This window comes from Scyliorhinus torazame, chromosome 13 (assembly GCF_047496885.1).
Source record: "Scyliorhinus torazame isolate Kashiwa2021f chromosome 13, sScyTor2.1, whole genome shotgun sequence".
NCBI lineage: Eukaryota > Metazoa > Chordata > Chondrichthyes > Carcharhiniformes > Scyliorhinidae > Scyliorhinus > Scyliorhinus torazame.
In genome coordinates this window covers 65,617,681-65,645,568 of record NC_092719.1, presented here as the reverse complement: position 1 = coordinate 65,645,568, position 27,888 = coordinate 65,617,681, and the positions used below count along the sequence as shown (strand labels likewise).

Below are 27,888 nucleotides of genomic sequence, written 5' to 3'. Positions count from 1 at the left end.
AACAAGCCTCAACAGATTATGGGTTGGTACGATGCTAATTATATATATATTTTTTAAAGAGTACCCAATTCATTTTTTTCCAATTAAGGGGCAATTTAGCGCGGCTAATCCACCTACCCTGCACATCTTTTGGTTTTGGGGTCGAAACCCATGCAAACACTGGGAGAATGTGCAAACTCCATACGGATAGGGCCCGGATCGAACCTGGGACCTCGGCGCTGTGACGCAGCAGTACTAACGGCTGCACCACCGTGCTGCCCCTAGGTACAATGCTAACTCTAGTCTGATTCTCAAATACACTTTTGTATATCTTCTGACATATCAGCTGGTCTGTTCCAGGGATGTACATAACAGATGCTAAGTAAATGCATTCAAGAGTAGCTCCGGCTGCTTCAAGGTAATCTTTTAGCACATATTTTTGGAGGAACATGTTAAATGTGAGCTGAAGCTGACCCCTACGACTTGAGGTGGTGTGCAGAGACACCAAAGAGGGAAAGCAGAAAAATGTCGGTCATCTGATCCTATCCTGTTTCCCCTTGGACTCTGGTGGGGCCATGAGTACTTAATTCTGTCTAATTATTGCATTAAGCCAGTTGTTGTCATTCTCCTCCGTTCTGTGCTTGTGTAGATTAAACCGTTTCTGTTTGTTCCCTTCCTCCTTGCTTACAGTGATGTATTATTTTGTAACTTTGTTGCGTTATTTTATAAAATATAAAATCGCAAACATTCTTTTTTTTTAAAAGAAATAAGTGATTATTTCACTGATTTTATATTTTGTGTTCAATTAACTGAAATGTTGCCTGTTTTAATCTTGTGTAATTTTTTTGGATTGTGCTAACTGTTCAAAAAAAGTAATGGTGCATGTTTCTTTGACTTTTCAGATTGGCTTGTGGAGATGTTGAAGGAAAACTGAATGCATTGTTTAACAGAGTGCGATCAATTCAAAAGAAAAGTGGAGATTTTGATGTGAGAACATAATTGTCTACAAATGGGCCTTGTCAAGTGACTTTTCTTTGTAAATGCCCCATTGAAAATTATTGAAACATCTGATTGTTATAAAGTTGTGTGCATTGCACTGTGTTCTGTGCAAGATTCAAATTGGCCATTAAAAAAGTTGTAATTTAGTTTAGATCATTTTTGTTTTTGTGTTAAGTGGGATTCATATTGAAAGTCATTTCTAAGGACTGAACACACTATCGTGTAATAGTCAATAATTTTATCTGGAATAGGGTTCCATTTTTGTAACTTGTGTTGTAAGTATACAGCCATCTTTAAAGTCAATGAAGCTTTTAAAAATCTAAAAACATGTTATTGAAATGTATATTTTAGTTGCATCTTGAGTTCCTCCTAGATACTGCAGGACCACCATTTAGTGAATTTAATGATGTGGAGATGCTGCCGTTGGATTGGGGTGAGCACAGTCAGAGGTCTTGCAACACCAGATTAAATGCAACAGGTTTGTTTTGGATCACTAGCTTTTGGAGCACTGCTCCTTCACCTGACTTTAATCTGGTGTTGTAAGACTTCTTACTAGTAAATTTAAAGCATTGCATGACTTGACGTTTGGATTCATGATGCAATATAAAATGTTTTAAAGTGTGCAAGGAAAATAAATCTTGCTCTATCGATAGAATAGAAATATATTTTCTCAATTCATGAGCTTATATTTGTGCAGGTTGAATACATGTGAAGCTGAGCTGCGTACACATTTTGTATCAGCTTAGCTAGCTAGTATTTCATTTTAAAAATAAATTTAGTGTACCCAATTCCATTTTTTCCAATTAAGGGCCAATTGAGCAAACCAATCCACCTTCCCTGCACATCTTTGAGTTGTGGGGGCGAAACCCACGCAAACACGGGGAGAATGTGCAAACTCCACACGGACAGTGGCCCAGAGCCGGGATCGAATCTGGGACCTCGTCGCCGTGAGGCAGCAATGTTAACCACTGCGCCATCGTGCTGCCCTAGCTCACTAGTATGTCTGATGATTGAGTCTCATTTTCCTTCTCACCTAATGAGATTTTGTATTAGTACGGCGATTCCGGCTTGGATCACTGTCTGTGCGGTGTCTGCACATCCTCCCCGTGTGTGCGTGGGTTTCCTCCGGGTGCTCCGGTTTCCTCCCACAGTCCAAAGATGTGCAGGTTAGGTGGATTGGCCATGATAAATTGCCCTTAGTGTTGGGTGGGGTTACTGGGTTATGGGGATAGGGTGGAGGTGTTGACCTTGGGTAGGGTGCTCTTTCAAAGAGCCGGTGCAGACTCGATGGGCCGAATGGCCTCCTTCTGCACTGTAAATTCTATGATAATCTATGATCCCAAAATCTGGAGAGAGGAGAGTCTGTGTTGTAAACTACTCCCAGACCACACAATACTAGACCGTAATCCAGAATTTTAAAATTCAATTACTATCTTTATTTCTGTAAACCATTTTATGCTTTATCATGTTCCTTCATTTTGAATTGTTCAGAGGCTCAAGTAACTTTGCGGTACATATTTTCTTCAGTATTACTGGATAATTTGAAGTGCATGAATGATATTGACTATGGCTTCAGATATACTGCAATCTATTATGGAACTGCTATAATGGTACTTAGCATTTATTTCATTTGTAAGATGTAGGTAACAAATCGTTGAATGTAAAGCAGCATGCAGAACTATACATAATACTCTTGCTGGGTATCTGGGGTCTAAGTAGTGTCTTGTATAAGTTCAGCATAATCTTACTCTTTTACTCTTTGCCCCTATTTTAAGTCCAGAATACTATATGCGCCACTCTGTCCACTTGTCCAACTACCTCCAATGATCTATGCATATATGCAGCCAGGTTCCTCTGCTCCTGCACTCATTTAAGAATTTTACCTCTTTTATATTATCTCTCAAAGTTCTTCCTACCAAAATGCATGATTGCACACTTCTTCGCATTGAACTTCCATCTGTCCACTCCACCAACTTATTTATGTGCTTCTGAAGTTCTACCCTGTCCTCTTTACAGTTTAGAAAACTTCCAAGTTTTGTGTCATTCACAAACTTTGAAATTATGAAATTGGCTCCCGCCCACCAAGATTGAGATAACTAATATATTTCAAGAAAAACAAGGGTCCCAATACTGAGACCTGGAGAACATTACTCTCCCGATTACTTCTTATTCAGCAAATTTTGTATGTACATTGCTACTGACCCTTTTATTGCATGAGTTATAACATTTCTCAAGTCTGTTTTGTGAAACTGTATCAAGCACCTCCTTAAGGTCCAAGTACACCACATCAACAGCATTTCCCTTACCTCCCCAAAGACATCTAGCAAGTTAGTTAAACACAATTTCCCCTTTATAAATCCATGCTGGCTCCTCTTAATCAATCCACGTTTTTCCATGTGACCACTAATTTTATTCTGAATAAACTTGCCCACTACTGGTAAACTAAAACAAAATACTGCGGATGCTGGAAATCTAAAGTAAAAACAGAAAATGCTGGATAAATGTCGCAGGTCTGGCAGCATCTGTGGAAAGAGACAGTGTGATTGTTTTTGACTTCTACATTTGCAATTCTCCAGTCCTCTAGCACTTTCCATGAATCTAGAGAAGACTGCAAGATTTTGGCCAGCACTCCTGCAGTTTCCATTCTCACTTCCTTTAATATTCTTGGATGCATGTCATCTGTTCTGGTGCCTTGTCAGCTTTCAGTACAGACAGTCTATCCAACACTTGCTCCATAAAAAGTTTGAACTCTTACAGGAAAATAATTTAGCTGTCTGTTTTGGACATTAACCCGGAGTTGCATTTTGCCCATGTGCAATTGTGGAATCCAATAGTTAGTCTCCCCTTCATTGTCCAACAGTTAGTCCTCTTCTTCATTGCCCAACGGTTAGTTCCCTTCATTGTGTAATTTGCACCAGATATTCCCGTACCAGCCTCCCAAAACAGGTACCAGAATGTGGTGACTAGGGGCTTTTCACAGTAACTTCATTGAAGCCTACTTGTGACAATAAGTGATTTTCATTTCATTTTTTCATTTTCATATTTAACAATTACAGTTAAATGCACTTCAGTTAGGGCAGCATGGTGGCGCAGTGGGTTAGCACTGTTGCCTCACGGCGCCGAGGTCCCAGGTTCGATCCCGGCTCTGGGTCGCTGTCCTTGTGGAGTTTGCACATTCTCCCCGTGTTTGCGTAGGTTTCGCCCCACAACGCAAAGATGTGCAAGGTAGGTGGATTGAACACGCTAAATTGCCCCTTAATTGGAAAAAAAACTGAATTGGGTACTCTTAAGTTTATAATTTTTTTAAAAATTCACTTCAGTTTAAGTGGAAGTGAGAAGAACAGCCTTGGGTCAATGTGTGGAGTTGTACGCTCTCCCTGTGTCTGTGGGTTTCCTCCAGGTGCTCTGATTCCCTCCCACTGTCCGAAGATGTGCAGGTTAGGATGGGTTACGGAGATGGGGAGGGGGAGTTGGCCTAGGTAGGGTGCTGTTTCAGAGGGTTGGTGCCTCCTTCTGCACTGTCTGGATTCTATAATTTCTCTATGACAGTTTCTGCATATAAATTCGATTTATATAAAAATAATAATGTTATTGACAATATTTTAATTCGGAATGTTACAAAAATTGGAACTCGGTGATTCAAAACATCTTGAGTTAATAACTATTCATCAACATTTGAGTGGGGGAAAAGACCAGATCTGTGGATTGAAAAATGATTTCTTTATGTTTACAGTTGCTGTTGTGTGTGGGAAATTTCTTTGGTACCACAGCAGAGGCTGAATCAGAATGGGTAGAGTACAAAACTGGAGCCAAGAAAGGTAAATCTTCAATCTTGAAGGTACTTGGATGCTGCAGAGTTCTCACCACTCCTGATGATCATTAGTATCACCACAGACTTAATTACAAAGTGTTGCACCTGTACTTTATTATGATATTAAGTGTGCCAGGTATTTCTAGTGGATTTGGCTGGAGGTCGTTGGAGCTAGTTGGCTGGATGGGTAGGTCGTGATGTGGCGCAGGTTCGATTTCCGTACCGGCTGAGGTTATTCATGAAGGCTCTGCCTTCTCAACCTTGCCCCTTGCCTGAGGTGTGGTGACCCTCAGATTAAATCACCACCAGTCAACTCTCCATGCAGCCAATTATACTCTGGGACTGTGGCGACATTTACAGGAGATTTAGCTGTCAATGAACTCCTCATTCCTTGTTGAGATATGCAGCTACCTTAATAATTTAATCGCTACTCGCTGATGTAAAATATCAGTTGATTTCAGGCAAACCCAAATCTTTCAGTGTCTGCATCTCATTAACATGAACACCATGGCTACTTGCGCTTGCCTCTTATCCAGAAAACAAAAACAGTCAATCTGAGTTTTATCTTCTACTTCATATTACAGGGAAATTGTATTAGCACCAATGTGGATGTATTGTGCAACTTTTGGAAATCTTTGATAATGGAAATGATATTCTATATTTATAGATTTCTTGGCGGTGATTTGCAAAACAGAAGAATGCGTGGATTTTCTATAACATTACCACTTGACAGAAAGATATGACCAAAACTAGTAGAAATTACCTTGAAAATTAGATGTGAAATAATAGAACTCTCAGTTGACAATGCTAAGTCAAAAACATTGTTTGCAGCCAAAGCAGTCACCAAGTGTGATTGATTCCTAGTTGCCTCATTCATTGTACTCTTGCCCAGTTAATATAATCCAATGCTTTATTTTACACCAAGTATATTGAAGATTGAGCATATTGCATTAATGTTGCAGAGTATTTTAAATTCGCCTGAGAGCTGGCACAAAAAATAACTGTAGTACCAACATCAAAATCCCGTACCAGCCTCCCCGATAGGCGCCGGAATGTGGCAACTAGGGGCTTTTCACAGTAACTTCATTTGAAGCCTACTTGTGACAAGCGATTTTCATTTCATTTCATTTTTCATTTCAAAATAAAGGGATCTGAATAGATCGGTTGAGACAGTGTTGAATGTGATAACTTGGAGAATGAGAGGTTTGCAGGTTTACAACTAATCAGCATAAGCTATGCCACCTTATATTTTCAGTACACTGCAAGTGAACGTGCACTTCCATGCATCCTAGTCAGTTTGATCAATCATAGAATAGTACAACACGTTTGGTTTGATGAACGTTAAAATGTTTTTTTGGTTGATAGTTGATCGTTATCATCGAAGCTTGGGCTGTTGTGAACAAAAAAGTGGAAGCAATAAAATTCAGTGATTCAGTAGATTTGAATTATCTATCCTGTAAGATTTATCAAAAATATATTATTTGGGTCATAACATTTAATAAGTGTTTGTTTTTTTTATAGCTCCCATGCAAACATATGTATTGGGAGCCAACAATCAGGAGACAACAAAATATTTCCCAGATATAGATGGATGCGAATTGGCAGAAAATATTACATATTTAGGTATGTGTTGTACTTTATAGGTTGGGTTTTGGATGTGTATTCTTAAAATTGTGAAACATTTGTTGATTCAATTACTAATATTTAATTTTTAAAAAATATTTGGTTTGTCTTTGGTAGGCTTTTTCTTCAGTTTTGGTGTGTTGTATTTCTATAGGTCGTAAAGGTGTTTTTATAGGTGCTTCAGGTTTACAGATTGCTTACTTGAGTGGCACCGAGGCCCAGCACGAACCTGCACCTGCTTATTGCTGTACATCAAAAGATGTGACCGCGCTGAAGAGCTCGTTAACAGCCAGCTCCAAATTCAAGGGTGTGGACATACTGCTAACATCGCAGTGGCCAAAAGGAGTGTGGCAATATGGAAATAATCTGGTCAGTTTCATTGTTTAAGTTTTTATTATTAAATGTACAAAAACAGCTGAATAATTGAAATCAAAAATTTGCATCATGGTTATTATGTTTTACTGTTTATAATGCACTTCAGTTTGTGCACAGGAAAACAGACTATAATTGTAGAGTTGCAAATCAGTTATATTGTATATCGGCCCAGCCAGAAATTGCAGGAGACTCCATGTCTCTGGACTTGAAGATCCTGAGAAGAAAGGGCTACTCAGTCGGTGCCTCACAGCTAACCTGGCGATAACCAATGAGCCAGAGGCGCAGAATGCCCACAGCACCTGGTCTGCCTTATAAGCCACCATGGTCAGCACCTGCAAGGAGGTTTTGTTTTAGGAAGCGGTTTTGCGCAATCAATTAGGACCCTTGTAAAAGGTTCCTCAAATGCTGGAATGGGTATTAAGGGTGCTGGTTTTATCGCTGCTTGAGGTTCCCCTATCACTTGACATGTGCGACATGATTGACAAAATTTAGCTACATCTTTATCTAGTCCAGGCCAATAAAACTGTTTCTGGATTTTAGCTTGAGTTTTCCTTATTCGCAAATGACCTCCCACTGGTACCTCATGTGCCACTCGCAACACCTCCTTTCTATATCCTACCGGGAATACTACTTGATGAACTTCTGCCTACTTTTCATCTGCCTGCATCTGTACAGGTCTCCATTTTCTCATCAAGACATCACTTCTATGGTAATAACACTCTGGTATACTCTCAGATTCCTCTTCCGTATATGCTTTCTGATATATCCGTTTTATTTCTACATCTTTCTGTTGTAACTCTGCCAATTTTCCTAATCTAAAAATATCCACCTCATCCTCCACCTGTTCTTTTTCAACCATCTGATCAAAAATAATTTCTGATAATTGCACTTCCACTTCATTTTCACTTTTTGATTTCTCCTCTTGTCATAACCTGTGACTTTGCGACCTTGTTACTACACAATCCGGAAAAATCCCAGGATATTCGCCCTTCAACACTTCAGTTGTCTGATTTTCCACTGGCTTATCAATCACAGTAGGCATCAAGCCCACCTATGATCCAGCTATATCATTACCCAAGATGTACTGTATTCCTGGACAAAATAGTTTCTCTATTACTCCGACCACTTCACCACTCTTCACTGGACTTTTCAACCTTACCTTATATAAGGGAACACTACTCCTCTCACCCTGAATTCCACATATTACCACCTTTTCTGGCAACATTCTTCAACTACATAATTCCTCATCTCTTATCATTAAAGATTGACTAGCTCCTGTATCTCTTAAAATTGTGACTTCTTTACCTGCTCCTCCTGATACACGAGTAAACTACCCACACAAGTAAATTCTTTAAAGAAGTCTCGCACTTTCTTATCAATCACCTCTTGATCAGGCTGTACAATCTTTTTCACATCCTTCGCTTCACTTGGGATTTCCTTTACCACTTTAACAAACCCCACTGTCTTATCCTGTTTTACCACATCAGCCTTCCCAGTGCTTTTCTTCAACCACCAACACTGTGACTTTACATGGCCTAGTTTATTACAGTGAAAACATTTGAAACTTTTCATTTCTTTTCCACCCTCCTGCATCTCTTTTTTAATCTGAGGTACACTCTCTTTATTATCTCCCATCAGATCTCCTTTACCTTTACCACTTGAGTATTTCTCATGTCCCCAGTTTCTATCCCTCACCGGCTGAAACTCATGTCAGAAATCAAGCTTTGATTTATGAACTAATTCATAATCATCTGCCATTTCTGCTGTTAATCTCGCAGTATTAATCCTCTGCTCTTCCACATGTGGTCTCACTACATCAGGAATTGAATTTTTAAACTCCTCCAAAATTATAATTTCTCTGAGAGCTTCATAAGTTTGATCTATTTTCAAAGCCCTTATCCACCTATCAAAATTACACTATTTGAGCCTTTCAAACTCCATGTACGTTTGACCAAATTCTTTCCTTAAATTTCTAAACCTTTGTCTGTAGGCTTCAGGCACTAGTTCATATGCACCTAAGATGGATTTTTTCACCTCCTCATACGTTCCAGATACCTCCTCCGGTAGTGATGCAAAGACTTCACTAGCTCTACCTACCAGCTTTGTTTGAATCAGTAATACCCACATGTCATGTGGCCATTTCATTTGTTTAGCTACCTTCTCAAATGAAATGAAAAAGGCTTCTATCTCCTTCTCGTCAAACCTTGGCAATGCTTGGACATATTTAAATAGATTCCCACCAAGCCTTCGACGATGGCGCTCTTTCTCACTATCCTCATCATTATCATCCAACTGTACGTTTCCCTTTTCATCTGCAAATTTTAACTGACTGTCATGTTTCATGGCCATTTTCTGAAGTTCAAACTCTCTCTGTTTATCTTTTTCCCTGATCTGTATCTCCCTTTTTGTTCTGCTAGGGCTATTCTTTCTTTTCCCCTCTCTTTCTTTTTCCTCTCTCTCTCTTTCGTATTCAAGCTGCTTTAAGTTTTTCTCATGTTCCATTTGTTTAATTTGCAACTGAATTTTTGCCATTTCCAATGAATCAAACGGTATCTCAGGTAACTCTAAATGTTTAACCACCGCCGTAATTACCTCATTTTTGCATTTTGTCAGGTAATGTTAACTGCAATGCTTTTGCCAAATCTAACGGTCTGCTTTTAGTCTCTGTCCGTAAGGTACTGCGTGTGACCGTCTTCACCCCCAAAAACCTCCTGAGCCTCTGAAAGAGCCATTGTCCACAACACACTCCCCACTTAAACTAAAATACCACACCTGAAAAGCAACCACAATATGCTCACCCCTCACTGTCTTTTAAGTTCACTAAACCAATACAATAGATAGACATTTATCCTGGACAAGACCCCAATTGTTATGGGTCTGGGTTTACAGAACACCAAAGTGTTTCATGGAGTTCAACCGACCCACAACTTTTAATAGATTGTGGTGTGGGAAGCACACGGCGTACTCTCCAGGTGTGATACAGCAATTAAAAACAAAACAATGTTTATTCTATGAACTCAATTTAACCTTTTAAAAACAAACATTGAATATCTTAACTCCCATTAATTCAAAGATAACCCCAAAGGACTACAACACTAAATAATACTTCAAACTGTTCCTTTAAACATCCAAAAGACTTCAACCTTCAAAAACAGACTTGAGGTTACATTCAATATATTTATAGTCTTTGGATTTGCAGACATCAACAGACCAGCTCTGTGTTTTCTTCCTGCAGCTCTCAGCAAAACACGCAGACACTCCCAGCTTTTTCCCAAAAACCAAAAGCAGAAGTGAGCTCAGCTCCCCCACCCTCTGACATCACTTCAGTAATATGATCAGCTCCATTTCCTAAAGGTACATTGCTTAAACATCCATTTCTTAAAGGTACTCTCACATGACACACCATTATACGTGATAGCAGCACCCACCAGGTATGCAGTACATACTCTTGCGACTCGGCCAACGTTGTCTCCCTCATACGCTGCAGGAAAGGATGTCCTGAAGCATGGTACATTGGCGAGATCATGCGGATGCAACAACGGATGAACGGACATCACGCGACAATCGCCAAGCAGGAATGTTCCCTTGCAGTCAAGGGCATTCATCCTCTGATTTTCGGGTAAGCGTTCTCCAAGACAGCCTTCAGGACACGCGACAACGCAGAATCGCCAAGCAGACACTTATAGCCAAGTTCCGCACACAGGAGTAAGGCCTCAATCGGGACCTTGGATTCATGTCGCATTACATTCACCCTCCACCATCTGACCTTGGTTTGCAAAATCCTACCAACTGTCCTGGCTTGAGACAATTCACACCTCTTTAACCTGGGATTACCCCTCTCTCTGGATCAGTAAAGATTTAATTACCTGTAAATGCTCGCATTCAAAGTACCATCTGCATCTTTGACTATTTCTGGAACCTACCTCTTCATTCACCTGAGGAAGAAGCAGTGCTCCGAAAGCTAGTGATTTGAAACAAACCTGTTGGACTTTAACCTGGTGGTGTAAGAATTCTTACAACACAGCAGAGAGGCACTTTTGACAAGAACCCATAACCTTATCACCCTTTTCTGTAAGGAAGAGAGCATGGCAGACGGTCTCACGAGCCTTAATTGTAACCATCTTCAAGAAAGGAGACACGTCTGACTGGAAATTACAGAGGGATTTCCCTACTCTTTGCCAAGGGGAAGATCATCGCGAGAATATTTCTCAACCGCCTCCTCCCAGTGGCTGAAGAACTCCTCTCTGAGTCTCAGCGTAGGTTCCGTCCTTCAAGAGGCTCAATGGACATGATCATCAGCACGTGACAAATCCAGAAAAAGTGCAAGGAGCAGCATCAACTTTGTACATGGCCTTCTTTTGATCTCGCAAAGCCTTCGACTCTCAATCATGACGGATTGTGGAACATCCTTCTCAAATTCGGCTGCCTGCAGAAATTCATCACCATTCTCCGCCTGCTCCATGATGACATGCAAGCAGTGATCCTCCTCAATGGAACCACCACAAACTCAATATATGTGCAAACCCAATACATGTGCAAACTGGGGTCAAACGGGGCTGCGTCATTACACCAACATTCTTCTCCATCTTCCTTGCAGCAACACTCCACCCCGACATCCTGAAGCTCCCCGTTGGGGTGGAGCTAACCTACCGGACAAGCAGATAACTCCGGCGCTTCTAGGCCAGAACCAAGACCACCCCAACCTCTGTCATCAAGCTGCAGTATGCAAACGTCACCTCTGTGTGCACATTCAGAGGCCGAGTTACAACCCATGACTCATTCACTGATACATATGAGAGAATAGGCCTCATACTAAATATCCGGAAAATAATGGTTCTCTACCAGCCCGTTCCTGCTGCACAAAATTCCACCCCTCGACCATCACGATCCATGGTAAACCCCTGGACCCCGACCATCAAAATTCACGGTGAATCCCTCGACAATGCGGATCATTTCCCATATTTCGGTACCCTCTTGCCGAGAGCAGACGTCAACAATGAAATCCAGCATTGACTCCAATGTGCCGGTGCAGTCTTCGGACACCTGAGGAGAAGACCGATACCTCTAATTCAGCACCAAGCTCATCTACAGACCAGCCGTGGTCTTTGCCCTCCTGTATACATCAGAAACATAGACAATGTACAGCAGATACCTTAAATCCTGGACAGGTATAACCAACATTGCCTCTGCAAAATCCTGCAAATCCTCTCAAAGAATAGGCGTACCAACGTGGTAGTCCTCTCCCAGGCCAATATCCCAAGTACTGAGGCACTGGTCATGCTCGACCAGCTGTTTAGACAGGCCACATTGCCTGCATGCCTGACACAAGACTCTCAAAACAAGTGTTCTAGTCCGAGCTCTGCAATGGCAAACGATCACTAGGAGGGCAGAGGAAATGCTACAAGGACACTCTGAAAGCCTCCCTAAATAAATACAATACCCTCACCAACACATGGGCATTGCTTATCTTAGAACACACAAACTGGAGAAAAAGCATCCATGAAAGTGCCAATCACCTCGAGTGTAGTAGGGCGGAGGCCAAGCGTGAACGGTGGAAGTACAGCACAAAATCCAGAGCGTCCCACCCACCTATGGCAGAGTCTGCAGATCCAGAATCGGACTATTCAGACTGCAGAACCCAATTCTCCGGAGTGGAAGCAAGTCATCTTTGACACTGAGGGACTACCCAAGAGATATAGTGCATACATTATATGTGAAATAGAAAACTTGTCTTGACTACAAAATTGATTTTTAGATTGGGGAAGTTTTGTAATTGTTAAAAATGTTTGAATAAAACATCTTGCACTTGTCGGAGGCTTTTGGTTTTGTATAAATATCCTTCTCTTTCTCATATAATTTATGAAATGTATGTACAATAAAATGACGTGACTCAATTGAATGTGTTGAAATGAATGTTGTGTGTCCTCGTAAAGCCTTGTAAAAACAAATGTAGAAACTAACCAGTTTAATATCTTTGACAGGAAGGTATTGATATCAAGTCATGTGGCTCCATCTCTGTAGCTCAGCTTGCATTTGCCCTAAAACCACGATATCATTTTGCTGCATTGGAAGGAGCCAATTATGAAAGGTTGCCTTACAGGTACTATTAGTCATATTACACTGTTAACCAATCTCTTATATCTATATGCATGAAGTATCTTGTTCCGTGAAATGCTTTACCTGTGAGCTGTAATTCATCTTGGGTCGTTATTGTAACTGAGGGCAGTTTGATATTTATTTTGTTGATGGGGGGGACTTTAATACACATTGAAAATAGTTTAAATTATTTCAGATAAGGTAAAGGCAGTGCTTGGGGAGGGAGTTTGTAGCAGAGTGAAGTTTTCTCCTTCATTTTACATGATGTGAAAAGTTATTCTACGGTTCATAATTTCTTTTTGCAAACTGAAGAATAGTTCTAGGTTCTTGCAATATGTTCAGACTTGAGTGCAAAACAATGCCAAGTATTGTAATAGATTTTGTCAACTAAAATTGGTAATGTCACTCAAATGCCATTAGAGACTAGTGGGGAAATCATTTTGAGAATTGAAGGGAGTTTGAAGAAATTACTAGTACTGGTTTAACTCCTAATGTTGATGCTTCTTGGGATTATAGTGCGTGTACAACAGATAGTGATGTAAATGCAAGCTTTAATTATGGTGATTAAAAGTGATAGACTATCCAATTAATCCAGTAGATAGCAAGGTAGAGTTTCCATTCGGTCTGAAAGCGGCCAAGCCAGCATAAAAGATCATTTAAAACTCAAGTTGCGTACAGCAGAAATTGAGTTTTCGCAAAACCCATGCAGACACAGAAATTGAATTTCCGCAATATTTTACCCTGGTTGAAAAATCATGGCACTTGAAGCCATCCATGCCCCAGTTTGAATTAATCAGAAAGACAAAATTTTGCCAGTTCTATGCTTGGCCTTTCGAGGAATCTTCTGAAAAAAGAGCTTGAATTTTCAGGATGGCGAGCACTTTGCGCCCTCCAGCCTGAGAGTTTGCGGGGATTGCATTTCCACCAGCTGAACTGGCTCACTGTCATTTCACTCTCAATTGAGCTCTGATAAAAAAGTACTAAAACTAATATTCTGTTCTATAAAAGGAGACAAATTCCCATTAAGTTCAGTTTCACATGCTGAAGCTGGTCGCTCAGTTAAATGGATACTTTAAAGGATGAATCTAGACAGGAAGTATTGTCAGGAAATACTCCTGTGTAATTAACGTGGCTTGAGCCTGATCCTGTCCTCAGCATCTTTCTAAAATGAGTGCTTTTTCTTTTTTTTTTTTTTAAAAAATGTTTATTCAAATTTTCCAACAAAATTTTCAACAACCCCCCCCCCCCCCCAATTACAAAAAGAAACACACACACAACAGTCAAGAATTATACAAAACCTTTACATTGGATTTCCCCATATACAGTAACCCCCCCCACCCCCATATGGCATTCAAAAGTACCCATAGGGGAGCCCCCCCCCCCCCCCCAGCTGAATTCCCCCCCCCCTTCCCCCTACCCTTGGGTTGCTGCTGCTGCTGACCTCCTAACGCTCCGCGAGATAGTCTAGGAACGGTTGCCACCGCCTGAAGAACCCCTGCACAGACCCTCGTAAGGCAAACTTTATCCTCTCCAGTTTAATAAACCCTGCCATGTCATTTATCCAGGCTTCCACACTAGGGGGCTTCGCGTCCTTCCATAATAGCAAGATCCTCCGCTGGGCTACCAGGGACGCAAAGGCCAGGATACCGGCCTCTTTCGCCTCCTGCACTCCCGGCTCGTCCGTTACCCCAAATAGTGCCATCCCCCAACTCTGCTTGACCCGGGCTTTCACCACCTTGGACATAGTCCTCGCGAAACCTATCCAGTGCCTGGCACGACCAGAACATGTGGACGTGATTCGCCGGGCTTCCCGAGCACCTCCCACATCTGTCCTCCACCCCAAAGAACCTACTCAACCTCGCCCCTGTAATATGCACTCTGTGAATAACCTTGAATTGTATTGGGCTGAACCTGGCGCAAGAGGAGGAAGAATTAACCCTACTCAAGGTATCAGCCCACAGACCCTCATCTATCTCCTCCCCAAGCTCCTCCTCCCACTTGCCCTTTAACTCCTCTACCGAGGCCTCCACCTCTTCTTTCAGCTCCTGGTAGATCGCCTAAACCTTGCCTTCTCCAACCCATACACCCGAAATCACCCTGTCCTGAATCCCGTGTGCCGGGAGCAGCGGGAATTCCCTCACCTGCCGCCTCACGAACGCCCTCACTTGCATATACCTGAAAGCATTTCCCGGGGGTAACCCAAACTTCTCCTCCAGCGCCCCCAGACTCGCAAACGTCCCATCTATAAACAGGTCCCCCATTCTTCTAATCCCTGCCCGATGCCAGCTCCGAAATCACCCATCCATCCTTCCCGGGACGAACCGATGGTTCTCCCGAATCGGGGACCTAACCGAGGCTCCCACCTCGCCTCTGTGTCGTCTCCACTGCCCCCAGATCTTCAACGTCGCCGCCACCACCGGACTCGTGGTGTACCTTGTCAGTGAGAGCGGCAGCGGTGCCGTCGCCAGCGCCCTCAGGCTCGTGCCCACACAGGACGCCATCTCCAATCTCTTCCACGCCGCCCCCTCTCCCTCCATTACCCACTTATGAATCATCGCCACATTGGCAGCCCAATAATAATCGCACAAATTCGGCAGAGCCAGCCCTCCCCTGCCCCTACTACGCTCCAGAAACACCCTCTTTACCCTCGGGGTCTTATTTGCCCACACAAAACCCATGATACTCCTACCTACCCGTTTAAAAAAGGCCGTGGGAATCATAATGGGAAGACACTGGAACACCATGAGAAACCTCGGGAGGACCATCATTTTAACCGACTGCACCCTGCCCGCTAGCGAGAGTGGCAGCACTTCCCATCTTTTGAAATCCTCCTCCATCTGCTCCACCAACTGCGCCAAATTGAGCTTGTGCAGGGCTCCCCAACTCCCAGCCACCTGGATCCCCAAGTACCGAAAGTTCCTGTCCGCCCTCTTCAATGGCAGGACGTCTATCCCCCTTCCCTGGTCTGCTGAATGCACCACAAAGAGCTCACTTTTCCCTACATTAAGCTTATACCCCGAGAAGTCCCCAAACTCCCTTAAGATCCGCATGACCTCTGCCATCCCCTCCACTGGATCTGCCACATGCAACAGGTCGTCCGCATACAGCGACACGCAGTGTTCCTCTCCCTCTCGGACCAGTCCCCTCCATTTCCTGGACTCCCTTAGTGCCATGGCCAGAGGCTCAATTGCCAATGCAAACAGCAAGGGGGACAGGGGGCACCCCTGCCTCGTCCCTCGGTACAGCCGAAAGTACTCTGACATCCGCCGATTCATAGCCACACTCTCCACCGGGGCTCTATATATAGCAATCTGACCCAGCTGATGAACCCCTCCCCGAACCCAAACCTCCGCAGCACTTCCCAAAGATACTCCCACTCCACCCGGTCGAAGGCCTTCTCCACGTCCATAGCTGCCACTACCTCCGCTTCTCCCTCCACCGAGGGCATCATAATCACATTGAGGAGCCTCCGCACATTAGTGTTTAGCTGCCTGCCCTTTACAAATCCCGTCTGGTCCTCATGAATCACCCCCGGGACACAGTCCTCAATTCTCGTGGCCAGTACTTTTGCCAGCAACTTTGCATCCACATTGAGGAGCGAGATCGGTCTATACGAACCACACTGCAGTGGGTCCTTGTCCCGCTTCAGGATCAGAGAGATCAGCGCCCCTTCCTTGCCTTATTGAAGTCCTCACTAGCGACTTCCGTGTGCGGCTATGCAGAGCTAGGTCGCATATTCGGTAGCTCCCGCTTGGAACTGACTTTTGGGCTCTTTTACAGGGCCCCCACGGCATTTGTTTGACATTTCCCGGTGTGGAATTCCCCTGACAGTGTCCCCCAGGAATGTTATGTCTTTTGGCTACCAGACCCGGCAGAAACAGTAAAAGATTTGGCTTGAGCTGCAGGAATAGACAAAAGCCTCTTCCAGCATGCAGAAGGGCAAGCTTAAAAGCTGCAATCTGACTTGACTCTATCAAAGTTGAATTCTAGCAGCAGAGGGAACAACTGTGAAAAGATCTACCAAGGCCATTGAAGAAGCAGGGACGAGGCTTCCGGTGGCGGCCATGGAGGAGTAGGTCGCGCATTCGGCAGCTGCCGTCTGGAACCGACTCTCAGACCTTTTTCAGGAGTTTCCATAGACTTTTTGGGGCAGACTGGTGAAGTGAACACTGCCAAAAGGATTCCCTCTCGACTTCCGGTTGCGGCTATGTGGAGCTAAGCCGCACGATTCGGCAGCTCCCGCTACCACGGACTTTCGGGCTCGTTAGAGGAGCCCCAACGGAACTTTTTTTTTTTTTTTTTTTGACGCAACCCGTGGGGAAGGGAATCCCCCTCCAACTTCTATGAAACGGACCAGAAGTGTAACGGCCAAAGGAGCGGCACTGGAGCAACAGGAGAAGCGAGGGAAAGAAAACAAAATGGTGGCGGCCAGGGACAAAGGGGAGCTGCGGGAGTTAATCAAGCGCTGCTTCGAGGAGCAGCGTGAGGAGATGCGCAAGGAAATGTTGGCGCCTATGCTTTCGGCAATTGAAGGATTCGGGATCACCCAGAAGGCCCACGAAGCTAAGATCCAGGAGGTACAGAAAAGAGTCAGTCAGAACGAGGACGAGCTTGTGGGCCTGGCGGTGAGAGTGGAGCAGAACGAGGCGCTACGCAAGAGGTGGGCGGGAAGACTCGAAGACCTGGAGAACAGGTCGAGGAGAAAGAATCTGCGAATCCTGGGTCTCCCTGAGAGAGTGGAGGGGGCTGATGCCGGGGCATACGCAAGCACGATGCTCGAGGCGATGATGGGCACGAAGGCCCCTTCGCGGCCGCTGGAGTTGGATGGGGCACATTGGATGCTGGCGAAGAAGCCCCAGGCAAATGAGCCGCCAAGGGCGATGGTGGTTAGGTTCCACTGGTTCACGGACAGAGAGTGGGTCCTGAGATGGGCCAAGAAGGAGCGGAGCAGTAAGTGGGACAATGCAAAGATCCGAATATACATGGACTGGTGCACGGAGGTTGCAAAGCGGAGAGCGGGTTTCAACCAGGCCAAAGCAGCGTTGTACCGGAAAGAAGTGAAATTCGGAATGCTGCAGCCCTGCAGCCAGCGCGACTGTGGGTCACATACAAGGGCCAACACTATTACTTCGAAACGCCTGAAGAGGCGTGGACCTTTGTACAAGCCGAAAAGTTGGACTCTAACTGAGGGTTTGTGAGGGTGGGGGGGATGTTTGGGGGTTTGATGTGTGATGGTTGTATATAGGGGGTCAATCACGCGCAGGAAATGTTACATGGGCTGGGGGAGAGAGACAAAGCTGTACCAGAGGGGGCGGAGCGGGCTTTGGAAAGCGCGGGGTGTTTTCCCGCACGCGGGAAGAAAGGCGGGAAAGGGAACGAAGGAATGCATATGGATTGGGAGACTCCCGCGCGGGGAGGTCAATGGGACGGTGGGGGAAGCCGGGGTCAGCAGGCGTCAGCTGACTTACGGGAGTGACATGGGGGGAGCAGAAAAGCTAGACAGGGGTCTAGCGGGGGAAGGGAAAGGGGGGGGCGAAAGGGTTGCTGCTGCACTGGCCGAAAGGGAATGGGACACAGAAGAGGTGGTCGGGGCGGGGGTCCCCCCTCTGGGGGACTGGAGGGTGAGGGAGGCGTGGACACGGGACTGGCCCAGAAAAGGAGATGGCTAGTCGGCGGGGCGTGGGGGGGGTGAGAGCCCCTCCAATCCGGCTGATAACGTGGAATGTGAGGGGCCTGAATGGGCCGGTGATGAAGGCTCGAGTGTTCGCGCACTTAAACGGACTGAAGGCGGACGTGGCCATGCTCCAAGAGACACACCTGAACGTGGCGGACCAGGTCAGGCTAAGAATGGGATGGGGGGGACAGGTATTCCACTCGGGACTGGACGCGAAGAATAGAGGGGTGGCAATATTGGTGGGAAAGCGGGTGTCATTTGAGGCCAAGGCTATTGTAGTGGACAATGGAGGGCGATATGTAATGGTGAGCGGTAGGCTGCAAGGGACGTGGGTGGTGTTGGTAAACGTATACGCCCCGAACTGGGATGATGCAGGATTCATGAAGCGCATGTTGGGACGCATTCTGGACCTGGAGATAGGAGGCCTGATAATGGGAGGGGACTTCAATACAGTGTTGGATCCAGCACTGGACCGCTCCAAATCAAGGACTGGAAAGAGGCCGGCGGCGGCCAAGGTACTTCGGGGGTTTATGGATGAGATGGGGGGAGTGGACCCATGGCGGTTTGCAAGGCCGCAGGCCAGGGAATTTTCTTTCTTCTCCCATGTACACAAAGCCTACTCCCGGATAGATTTCTTTGTTCTGGGTAGGGCGCTCATCCCGAGGGGGGAGTATTCAGCTATAGCCGTTTCAGACCATGCCCCGCACTGGGTGGAACTGGAGCTGGGAGAGGAGAGGGATCAACGCCCGTTGTGGCGGCTGGATGTGGGACTGCTAGCGGACGAGGTGGTGTGTGGGAAGGTGAGGGGGTGTATCGAAAGGTACTTTGAGGCCAACGACAACGGGGAGGTGCGGGTGGGGGTGGTATGGGAGGCTTTGAAGGCGGTGATCAGGGGAGAGCTAATTTCCATTAGGGCTCATAGGGAGAAGAGAGAGGGCATGGAAAGGGAGAGGGTAGTGGGGAAGATTTTGAGAGTGGACAGGAGATACGCAGAGGCCCCGGAGGAAAGATTACTTGGGGAAAGACGACGGCTCCAGACGGAGTTTGACCTGTTGACCACAGGGAAGGCGGAGGCACAGTGGAGGAAAGCGCAGGGGGCAACCTACGAGTATGGGGAAAAGGCTAGTCGGATGCTGGCACACCAGCTCCGTAAGAGGATGGCAGCGAGGGAAATAGGGGGAGTCAAAGATGGAAGGGGAGCCACGGTTCGGAGTGCGACAAAAATAAACGAGGTATTCAAGGCCTTTTATGAAGAGCTGTACAGATCCCAGCCCCCAGTGGGGGAAGAGGGGATGAGACGATTCCTAGATCAGCTGAGATTCCCGAGGGTGGAGGAGCAAGAGGTGGCTGGTTTGGGGGCACCAATTGGGTTGGAGGAGCTGAGCAAGGGTTTGGGGAGCATGCAGGCGGGGAAGGCCCCGGGACCGGACGGGTTCCCGGTGGAGTTCTACAGGAAGTACGCAGACCTGTTGGCCCCGCTTCTGGTGAGGACCTTTAATGAGGCAAGAGAGGAGGGGACCCTGCCCCCGACAATGTCGGAAGCGACAATTTCTTTGATCCTAAAGCGGGACAAGGACCCACTGCAATGTGGATGCAAAGTTGCTGCAAAAGTGCTGGCCACGAGAATCGAGGACTGTGTCTCGGGGGTAATCCACGAGGACCAGACGGGATTTGTAAAGGGCAAGCAACTAAACACCAATGTGTGGCGGCTCTTAAACGTGATAATGAGGGCCAGTGTACAAAGCTGTGTAAATATATCATTTTGCCATGTATATATCTTGCTCTGCGCGATTTCTCGGTTTTTTTTGTTACGGGGGGGTTATTGTTTGTAAGGAGAAAAATTGTGTTAAAAAAACTTTAATAAATATATTTATTAAAAAAAAGAAAGTCCTCACTAGCAACGGGCCTAGCAGGTCCTCGTATTTCCTGTAAAACTCGACCGGGAACCCATCTGGCCCCGGGGCCTTCGCCGCCGCGCCCCCCCCCCCCCCCCCCCCCCCCCCCCCCCCCGCAAGTTCCCCAATCCTTTAACCAGCTCCTCCAGCCCAATTGGCACCACTAAACCAGCCACCTCCTGCTCCTCCACCCTCGGGAACCTCAGCTGATCCAAAAATCATCGCATTCCCACCTCCCCCGCTGGGGGCTCAGATCTGTACAGATCCCCATAGAAGTCCCTAAATACCTTGTTTATTTTCACCGCACTCTGCACCGTATTCCCCCCGCTCTCCTTAACTCCACCTATCTCCCTCGCTGCCTCCCTCTTACGAAGCAGGTGTGCCAGCATCCGACTCGCCTTCTCCCCATACTCGTACGTCGCCCCCTGTGCTTTCCTCCACTGTGCCTCTGCTTTCCCTGTGGTCAACAGGTCGAACTCCGTCTGGAAGTTCCGCCTGAGTAGTCCCTCCTCGGGGGCCCTCTACATATCTCCTGTTCACCCTTAAGATCTCCCCCACCAACCTCTCCCTCTCCTCCTCTCTCTCTTCTCCCTGTGGGCCCTGATGGAGATTAACTCTCCCCTGACCACCGCCTTCAGCGCCTCCCAGACTACCCCCACCTGCACCTCCCTGTTGTCGTTGGCCTCCAAATATCTTTCAATACACCCCGCACCCGCCCACACACCTCCTCATCCGCCAATAATCCCACATCTAGACACCACAGAGGGCGCTGGTCCCTCTCCTCTCCTAACTCCAGCTCCACCCAGTGTGGGGCGTGGTCTGAGATGGCTATGGCCGAATACTCCGTTACCTCCACTTTCAGGATTAGCGCCCTACTCAAAATTAAAAAATCTATCCGGGAGTAGGCTCTATGGACGTGGGGAAAAGAATGAAAATTCCTTGGCCTGGGGCCTGACAAATCTCCATGGACCCCCCCCCCCCCCCTCCACCTGGTCCATAAACCCCCTAAGCACCTTGGCCGCATCCGGCCTCTTACCCGTCCTGGACCTAGAGCGACCCAGTGCTGGGTCCAGCACCGTGTTGAAATCCCCCCCCCCCATTATCAAGCTTCTTACTCCAGGTCCGGAATCCGACCCAGCATGTGTTTCATAAATCCGGCACCATCCCAGTTCGGGGCATATACGTTTACCAGTACCCACCCGCACCTCCTGCAACCAACCGCTCACCATCACATATCGACCTCCATTATCCACTACAATATTCATTGCCTCAAACGACACCCGCTTCCCATCAGTATTGCAACCCTCTGTTCTTCGCATCCAGCCCTGAATGGAATACCTGTCCTACCCATCCGTTTCTCAGCCTAACCTGATCTGCCACCTTCAAATGTGTCTCCTGGAGCATAACCACATCTGCCTTCAGTCCCTTAAAGTGCGCGAACACCCGGGCCCTCTTTAGTGGGCCCATTCAGGCCCCTCACATTCCAAGTTATCAGCTGGATTGGGGGGCTGCTCACCCGCCCCATTTCGTTTTCTTGGCCAGCCACGTGCCCGTGCCTCCCGCACCCTCCAGTCCCCAGACGGCGGACTCCCGCCCCGACCACCTCTCCTACTTCCAGCTCCCCTTTGGCCAATGCAGCAGCAAACCCTATACACCCCCTTCCCCCGCTAGATCCACATCCAGTCCTTTTGCTCCCCGTAACACTGCTGCTGACTCCTGCTGACCCCGGCCTCTCCCGCCATTCCATCGACCCCCTCCAATGTGAGAATCACCCCTCCCCCTCCCTGGCAGTCAGTGTGCGCTCCTCTCCAGCACCGGCCCCCACCCCCGTCCTTCCCCAGCACGGGAAAAAGCCCGCGCTTTCCTGAGCCGGCCTCGCCCCCTCTGGCGCAGCTCCTTTTGCGGCCTTACCCCAATTCCCATCCCGGCCTCCACTCCCCCTCTTCCTTCGTGGGGGTCTGCCCCTCCAACAACGACGCCCACACTCTCCCACAGTCTCCCCATCAAATCCCTTCACCCATCCCCATCCAGCACCCAAACCAGAGGAACATTTCCTAAACGTAATAAACACCATGTACACAGTAAACATCCCCCCACAACAAACCCTCAATTTGAGTCCAACTTTTCAGTCCGTATAAAGCTCCATGCCTCATCAGGCGTTTCAAAATAGTGGTGCCGATCCTGAACGTGGCCCACAATCGCGCTGGCTGCAGCATATCGAACTTCACACCCCTTTCGATGGAGCACCGCCTTAGCCCGATTGAAACCAGCTCTCTTCTTAGCCACCTCTGCACTCCAGTCCTGGTAGATTCGGATCTCCGTGTTCTCCCACCTGCTGCTCCGCTCTTTCTTGGCCCGTCTCAGGGCACAGTCTCTGTCCATAAAGCAGTGACACCTCACCACTACCGCCCTTGGCGGCTCATTGGCTTTGGGTCTCCTTGCTAGGACCCGGTGAGCCCCATCTAGCTCCAGAGGCCTCGGGAAGGCTCCCGCGCCCATCAGCGAATTGAGCATCGTGCTCACATATGCCCCGGCATCGGCCCCTCCACTCCTTCGGGGAGACCCAAAATCTGAAGATTCTTCCTCCTCGACCTATTCTCCAGGTCCTCTTGTGCAGCGCCTCCACCTTCACCGCCAGGCCCAAGATCTCGTCCTCGTTCTCCAAGGCTTTTGCCGGACCTCCCGGATCGCCGCCCCTTGGGCCTTCTGGGTCTCCACTAGCTTCTCAATCGCCGCCTTCATTGGCGCCAGCATTTCGGTTTTCAGCTCCTCAAAGTAGCGTCGAAGAAACCCTGCTGCTCCTGCGACCACTGCACCCATGCTGCTTGGTCTCCACCCGCCGCCATCTTTTTTCTCCCTCTCACTTTTCGCTGCTCCAAGATCCCTTTTTCACCGCTCCACTCCTGGTCCAATCCATATAATGTCAGGGGGACCTTGCTGTCACCTTCCCACACTGGAACCCGTCGAACAATTGCCGTTGGGGCCCCTCTAGAGAGCCCAAAAGTCCGTTCCCGGCGGAGCTGCCGAACGTGCAACCTACCTAGGCATAGCCGCAACCGGAAGTCCAAAATGAGTGCTTTTTCAAGTACAGGCCTTAAGATAAAGAACTGGAACCCTGGCTGTTTCATCCCTTCAACTCTTATGAAACCAAACTTAGTTCATCAGAATGCTTGAGCTAGTATCGGTAAACTGAAGGCAGCACAGATTGAATCCCAAAACTGTTCTGGTGTATGTATCTTGTGATTAAATTGATATTTGTCATACAATAAAAAGTTCTGTTTGTTTTATTTATGTAGAAACCATATGACACTACAGGAAAATGCACAGCACGTGAGCAGGTTCATAGCACTGGCGATTCTCAGTAATTCTAGTAAGAAAAAGGCAAGTAAGCAAAACCCAAAATTATCAGCATGGCTATACTTTGGAGAGTATATTCTAAATTTAAATGTTAACTTGGACTTTCCTGTTGAGTTCATTTCTTAGTCTGTTTTTCTAAATGTATTGAACCTGCATTTGTCACTTAATACTGATAATACAATCACCTTGTCTGAAATTCCACTGTCAGCTGTTCTCCATTAAAACAGTAAAGAGGAACTTCAGACATACATAATAAAATTTGGGGCTAGTGAGTCAACATAGCTATTCGATCTATTAGAGTCTCATTAGGGAGATGTATGTAAAATTGCTGTTTAAGATTGCTGTACCTTTTTCAAAAAACAATAATAGCGAATTCAAACTGATGGGGTGAATGGCCTCCTTTTGTGCTGTTGCCATTCAATGATTCTTGATACTTTCCATGTATCAGCCTTGCTCAGTGGTACCCCCCTTGCCTCTTAGTCACAAGGCCATGGGTTCAAGCTATTCCAGAGATCTGAAAACACAATTATGCTGAAAGTGCTGCTCTCTGAGGTGCTGTCATTGGAGTCAGTGCAACAACTAATATATGGCACTTTTAGAAAAGCAGTGGAATTCTAGCATCCGCCCAATATCTATCCTTCAATCAACACTTCAAAAACAAAAGCTGTGGCCGTTTTTGCGTTCATGCTCTGCAAAATATCAATGCTGTATTTGCTCAAATTGTACCCTGGCTGCACTTCAAAAGTGCTTTTTTGCTGTCAAATGCTTTTGGGCATTCTGAGGGTGTGAAAGGTGCTATAAAAATGCACGTTTGTCAACCAGTAAGACAATTTTCTTTATTTTATCATACATATAGAACATAAAGTGCAGAAGGAGGCCATTTGGCCCATCGAGTCTGCACCGACCCACTTTAAGCTCTCATTTCCACCCCATCCCCGTAACCCAATAACCCCTCCTAACCTTTTGGACACTATGGGCAATTTAGCATATCCAAACCACCTAACATGCACCTCTTTGGACTGTGTGAGGAAACCGGAGCACCCGGAGGAAACCCATGCAGACACAGGAAGAACGTGCAGACTCCACACAGGCAGTGACCCAGCGGGAAATCGAACCTGGGATCCTGGAGCTGTGAAGCCACAGTGCTAACCACTGACCTACCGTGCTGTCCTATCATTTTTAATTTAAATGTTTAGAATGCTTGTGAGTTGTTATATCCACAGGCATGTATGTGGTTTAGAATTCTTCGTGCATGACTTAAATTTTGGAAGTTCTTTCCAAAAAAACTTGTAAAATAAACAATAAATTCAATAAAGTAATTTCTTCTAAATAGGTGAACAAAATGATTGATTTTTAAAATAAACATGTTGTAAACTAAACTATATTATCTCAATGTTTCTAAAGCCAGTAATTATTCTAATCATTTCTCCAAAAAAGTGAATTTGTTCTCTTTTGCTTCACCACAAGTTGCCTTCATGTTTGTAAGCTTTCTCCAGCATTTAACATTTTAGTTTTAAGGACGATGGATAGAAAGCATGCTCCAGCTCTCATCTATTCTAACCACCTAGATTGACTACCTCTTTCAATCTCTTAAATGGAATTGTATGTTTGATCTTCCATCTGACCAATCTCTGGCACAGTATATTAGTACAGCAATATATTTCTATAGATCTGTTTATTTTATGATTTGTTTATAGCTGCTTTTCTTAAACGTAATTGCTAATGAGAAACAACTACTGAAAAAATGATATCCCAACTTAAATAGCTTTATGATAGCGGCAGTGCAGTGGTTAGCACTGCTCCCTTGCGGCGTTGAGGACCTGGGTTCGATCCAGGGTCACCCTCCGTGTGGAGTTTGCACATTCCTCCTGTGTCTGCATGGGTCTCCCCACAATCCAAAGATGTGCAGGGCAGGTGGATTGGCCGCTCTAAATTGCCCCATAATTGGGGGGGGGGGGGAATAGGGTATTCTAAACTTACAAAAATAAAAATAAAAGCTTTATGATAAAGTTTCTTTCAATCTGTTTGATCTTTGGCTTATGCATACCAGAATTTATATTTGTTATTTTTCTGACTGACATTGTTTTCATAGTACCTGTATGCATTTAACATTATGCCGCTAAGTTCTATGGATCCAGTTGAACTAGTGAAACAGCCTGAGGATGTCACAGAAAATCCATATCGGAAAATGACCAAGGAATTTCAAAAAGCAAAACTAGGGGAAACCGCAGCGGTAAGTATGTGTAGCAGACCCTTTGTTGTAGTTTTAGTTTGAAATTTAAAGTTTAATATAACTAATCCTGGGGCAGCACGGTAGCATTGTGGATAGCACAATTGCTTCACAGCTCCAGGGTCCCAGGTTCGATTCCGGCTTGGGTCACTGTCTGTGCGGAGTCTGCACGTCCTCCCCGTGTGTGCGTGGGTTTCCTCCGGGTGCTCCGGTTTCCTCCCACAGTCCAAAGATGTGCAGGTTAGGTGGATTGGCCATGCTAAATTGCCCTTAGTGTCCAAAATTGCCCTTAGTGTTGGGTGGGGTTGCTGGGTTATGGGGATAGGGTGGAGGTGTGGACCTTGGGTAGGTTGCTCTTTCCAAGAGCCGGTGCAGACTCGATGGGCCGAATGGCCTCCTTCTGCACTGTAAATTCTATGAAATAATCCCTTTTAAAAAAATATTTTACAAGCTATTTTCCCCCTTGATAGAACCCAAAGCACATTGTGAGATCTTGAAATCAGCTTTTGGCAGTGTAATGTGACGTTGCACCTCTCTTTATTTATATACCAGTACAATTGTTTTCTGTCAGCTGATAGATTGTTGTATAGCAGCCTTGTTCAGTTTAATAAAGCATACAGGATGAAGGATGTTTGTGCAATATGACCATTCTTCTAAATATGATTTGAAGTCTAGTCAAATGTGTTTGACAAGAGCTGTAGAACTGTGACAATTTTTCCAATAATTATGTAAAAATATTTGAGTGAGTAGCTTGTAAAATTTAATGCATTTGTTGACACATATGCAGTCTTTCAGAAAGTCCAGTTGAAATGGAGCCAAGTTAATATGTGAAAAATAAACATTTTTTGCTTTATTCACTCATTAGAAGTGGGTGACCTGGCGATGCCAGCATTATGTTGCCCATCCCTAATTTCCCTTGAACTGAGTGGCTTATTAGGCCATTTTCAAGGATATTTATGGATATTATTCATTGCTGTGGAACGGTAGCCACATGTAAGCCGGACTGGGTGAAGATGGCAAATTTCCTTCCCTAAAAGAACATCAGTGAACAATTGTCAATGGTCCCATGGTTGTCATAAGACTTTCACATCCAGATATTTTTTTTATTGAATTGAAATTTCACCAACTGCCGTGGTGGGGTTTTGAACATGGGTTCGAAGGTCTCTGGATTACCAGTCCAGTGACAATACCATTCTGCCACTGCGTAGTGAAGCTTTAACATACACTATCTGTTGTAAAAGAAATTATGACCCTTGCGAAGCTGATTTGTTAGACAATGAGTGCAGTGGATGTAATATATTTGGACTTTCAGAAAGTGATAAAATGCCACCAAGACATCTTGTAAAGATCCAGATCCATCACAGTAATGGATAAAGTGGTAGTATGGATAAGGGGTGACTGTTGGATGGAAAGACAGTCAGAGTAAATTAATACTTCTCAGATTGTGTAAATAGTAGTGCCCTGGGATATGTTGGGATGAGAACTAGTTGTGATGAGGGACTTTCCAAAAATTAGGATTCTATTCTCTGGAGTATAGAAGGTGTGAGAAAGACTGCATGAAATGAAAATGAAAATCACTTATTGTCACATTTGGGCTTCAAATGAAGTTACTGTGAAAAGCCCCCTAGTCGCCACATTCTGGCGCCTGTTCGGAGAGGCTGGTATGGGATTTGAACACGCGCTGCAGGCCTTGTTCTGCTTTACGAGCCAGCTGTTTAGCCCACTGTGCTGAACCAGCCCAGCATGCTGACACTGTGGTTAGCACCGCTGCATCACAGTACCAGGTCCGGGTTACATTCTGGTCTTGGGTGACTTGTGTGTGGAGATTGCACGTTCTAATCTTGTCTGC

General features: G+C 45.8%; 1 protein-coding gene across 2 annotated transcripts in view; it reads left to right on the top strand.

Annotated features, from left to right (window-relative positions):
* cwf19l1 (CWF19 like cell cycle control factor 1) overlaps positions 1-27,888 on the top strand; it is a 79,305-nt gene that overhangs the window by 20,180 nt on the left and 31,237 nt on the right. The window contains exons 1-6 of one of the 2 annotated variants that reach the window (XM_072471684.1): positions 351-397; positions 882-966; positions 4,712-4,796; positions 6,311-6,412; positions 6,567-6,781; positions 12,769-12,887. In XM_072471684.1, the coding sequence (XP_072327785.1) occupies positions 366-397; positions 882-966; positions 4,712-4,796; positions 6,311-6,412; positions 6,567-6,781; positions 12,769-12,887 (638 nt within the window). In that variant the 5' untranslated portion in view covers positions 351-365. Of the gene's footprint in view, positions 1-350; positions 398-881; positions 967-4,711; positions 4,797-6,310; positions 6,413-6,566; positions 6,782-12,768; positions 12,888-27,888 lie in introns of those variants that run through there. The other variant, XM_072471685.1, reaches the window with a different exon arrangement.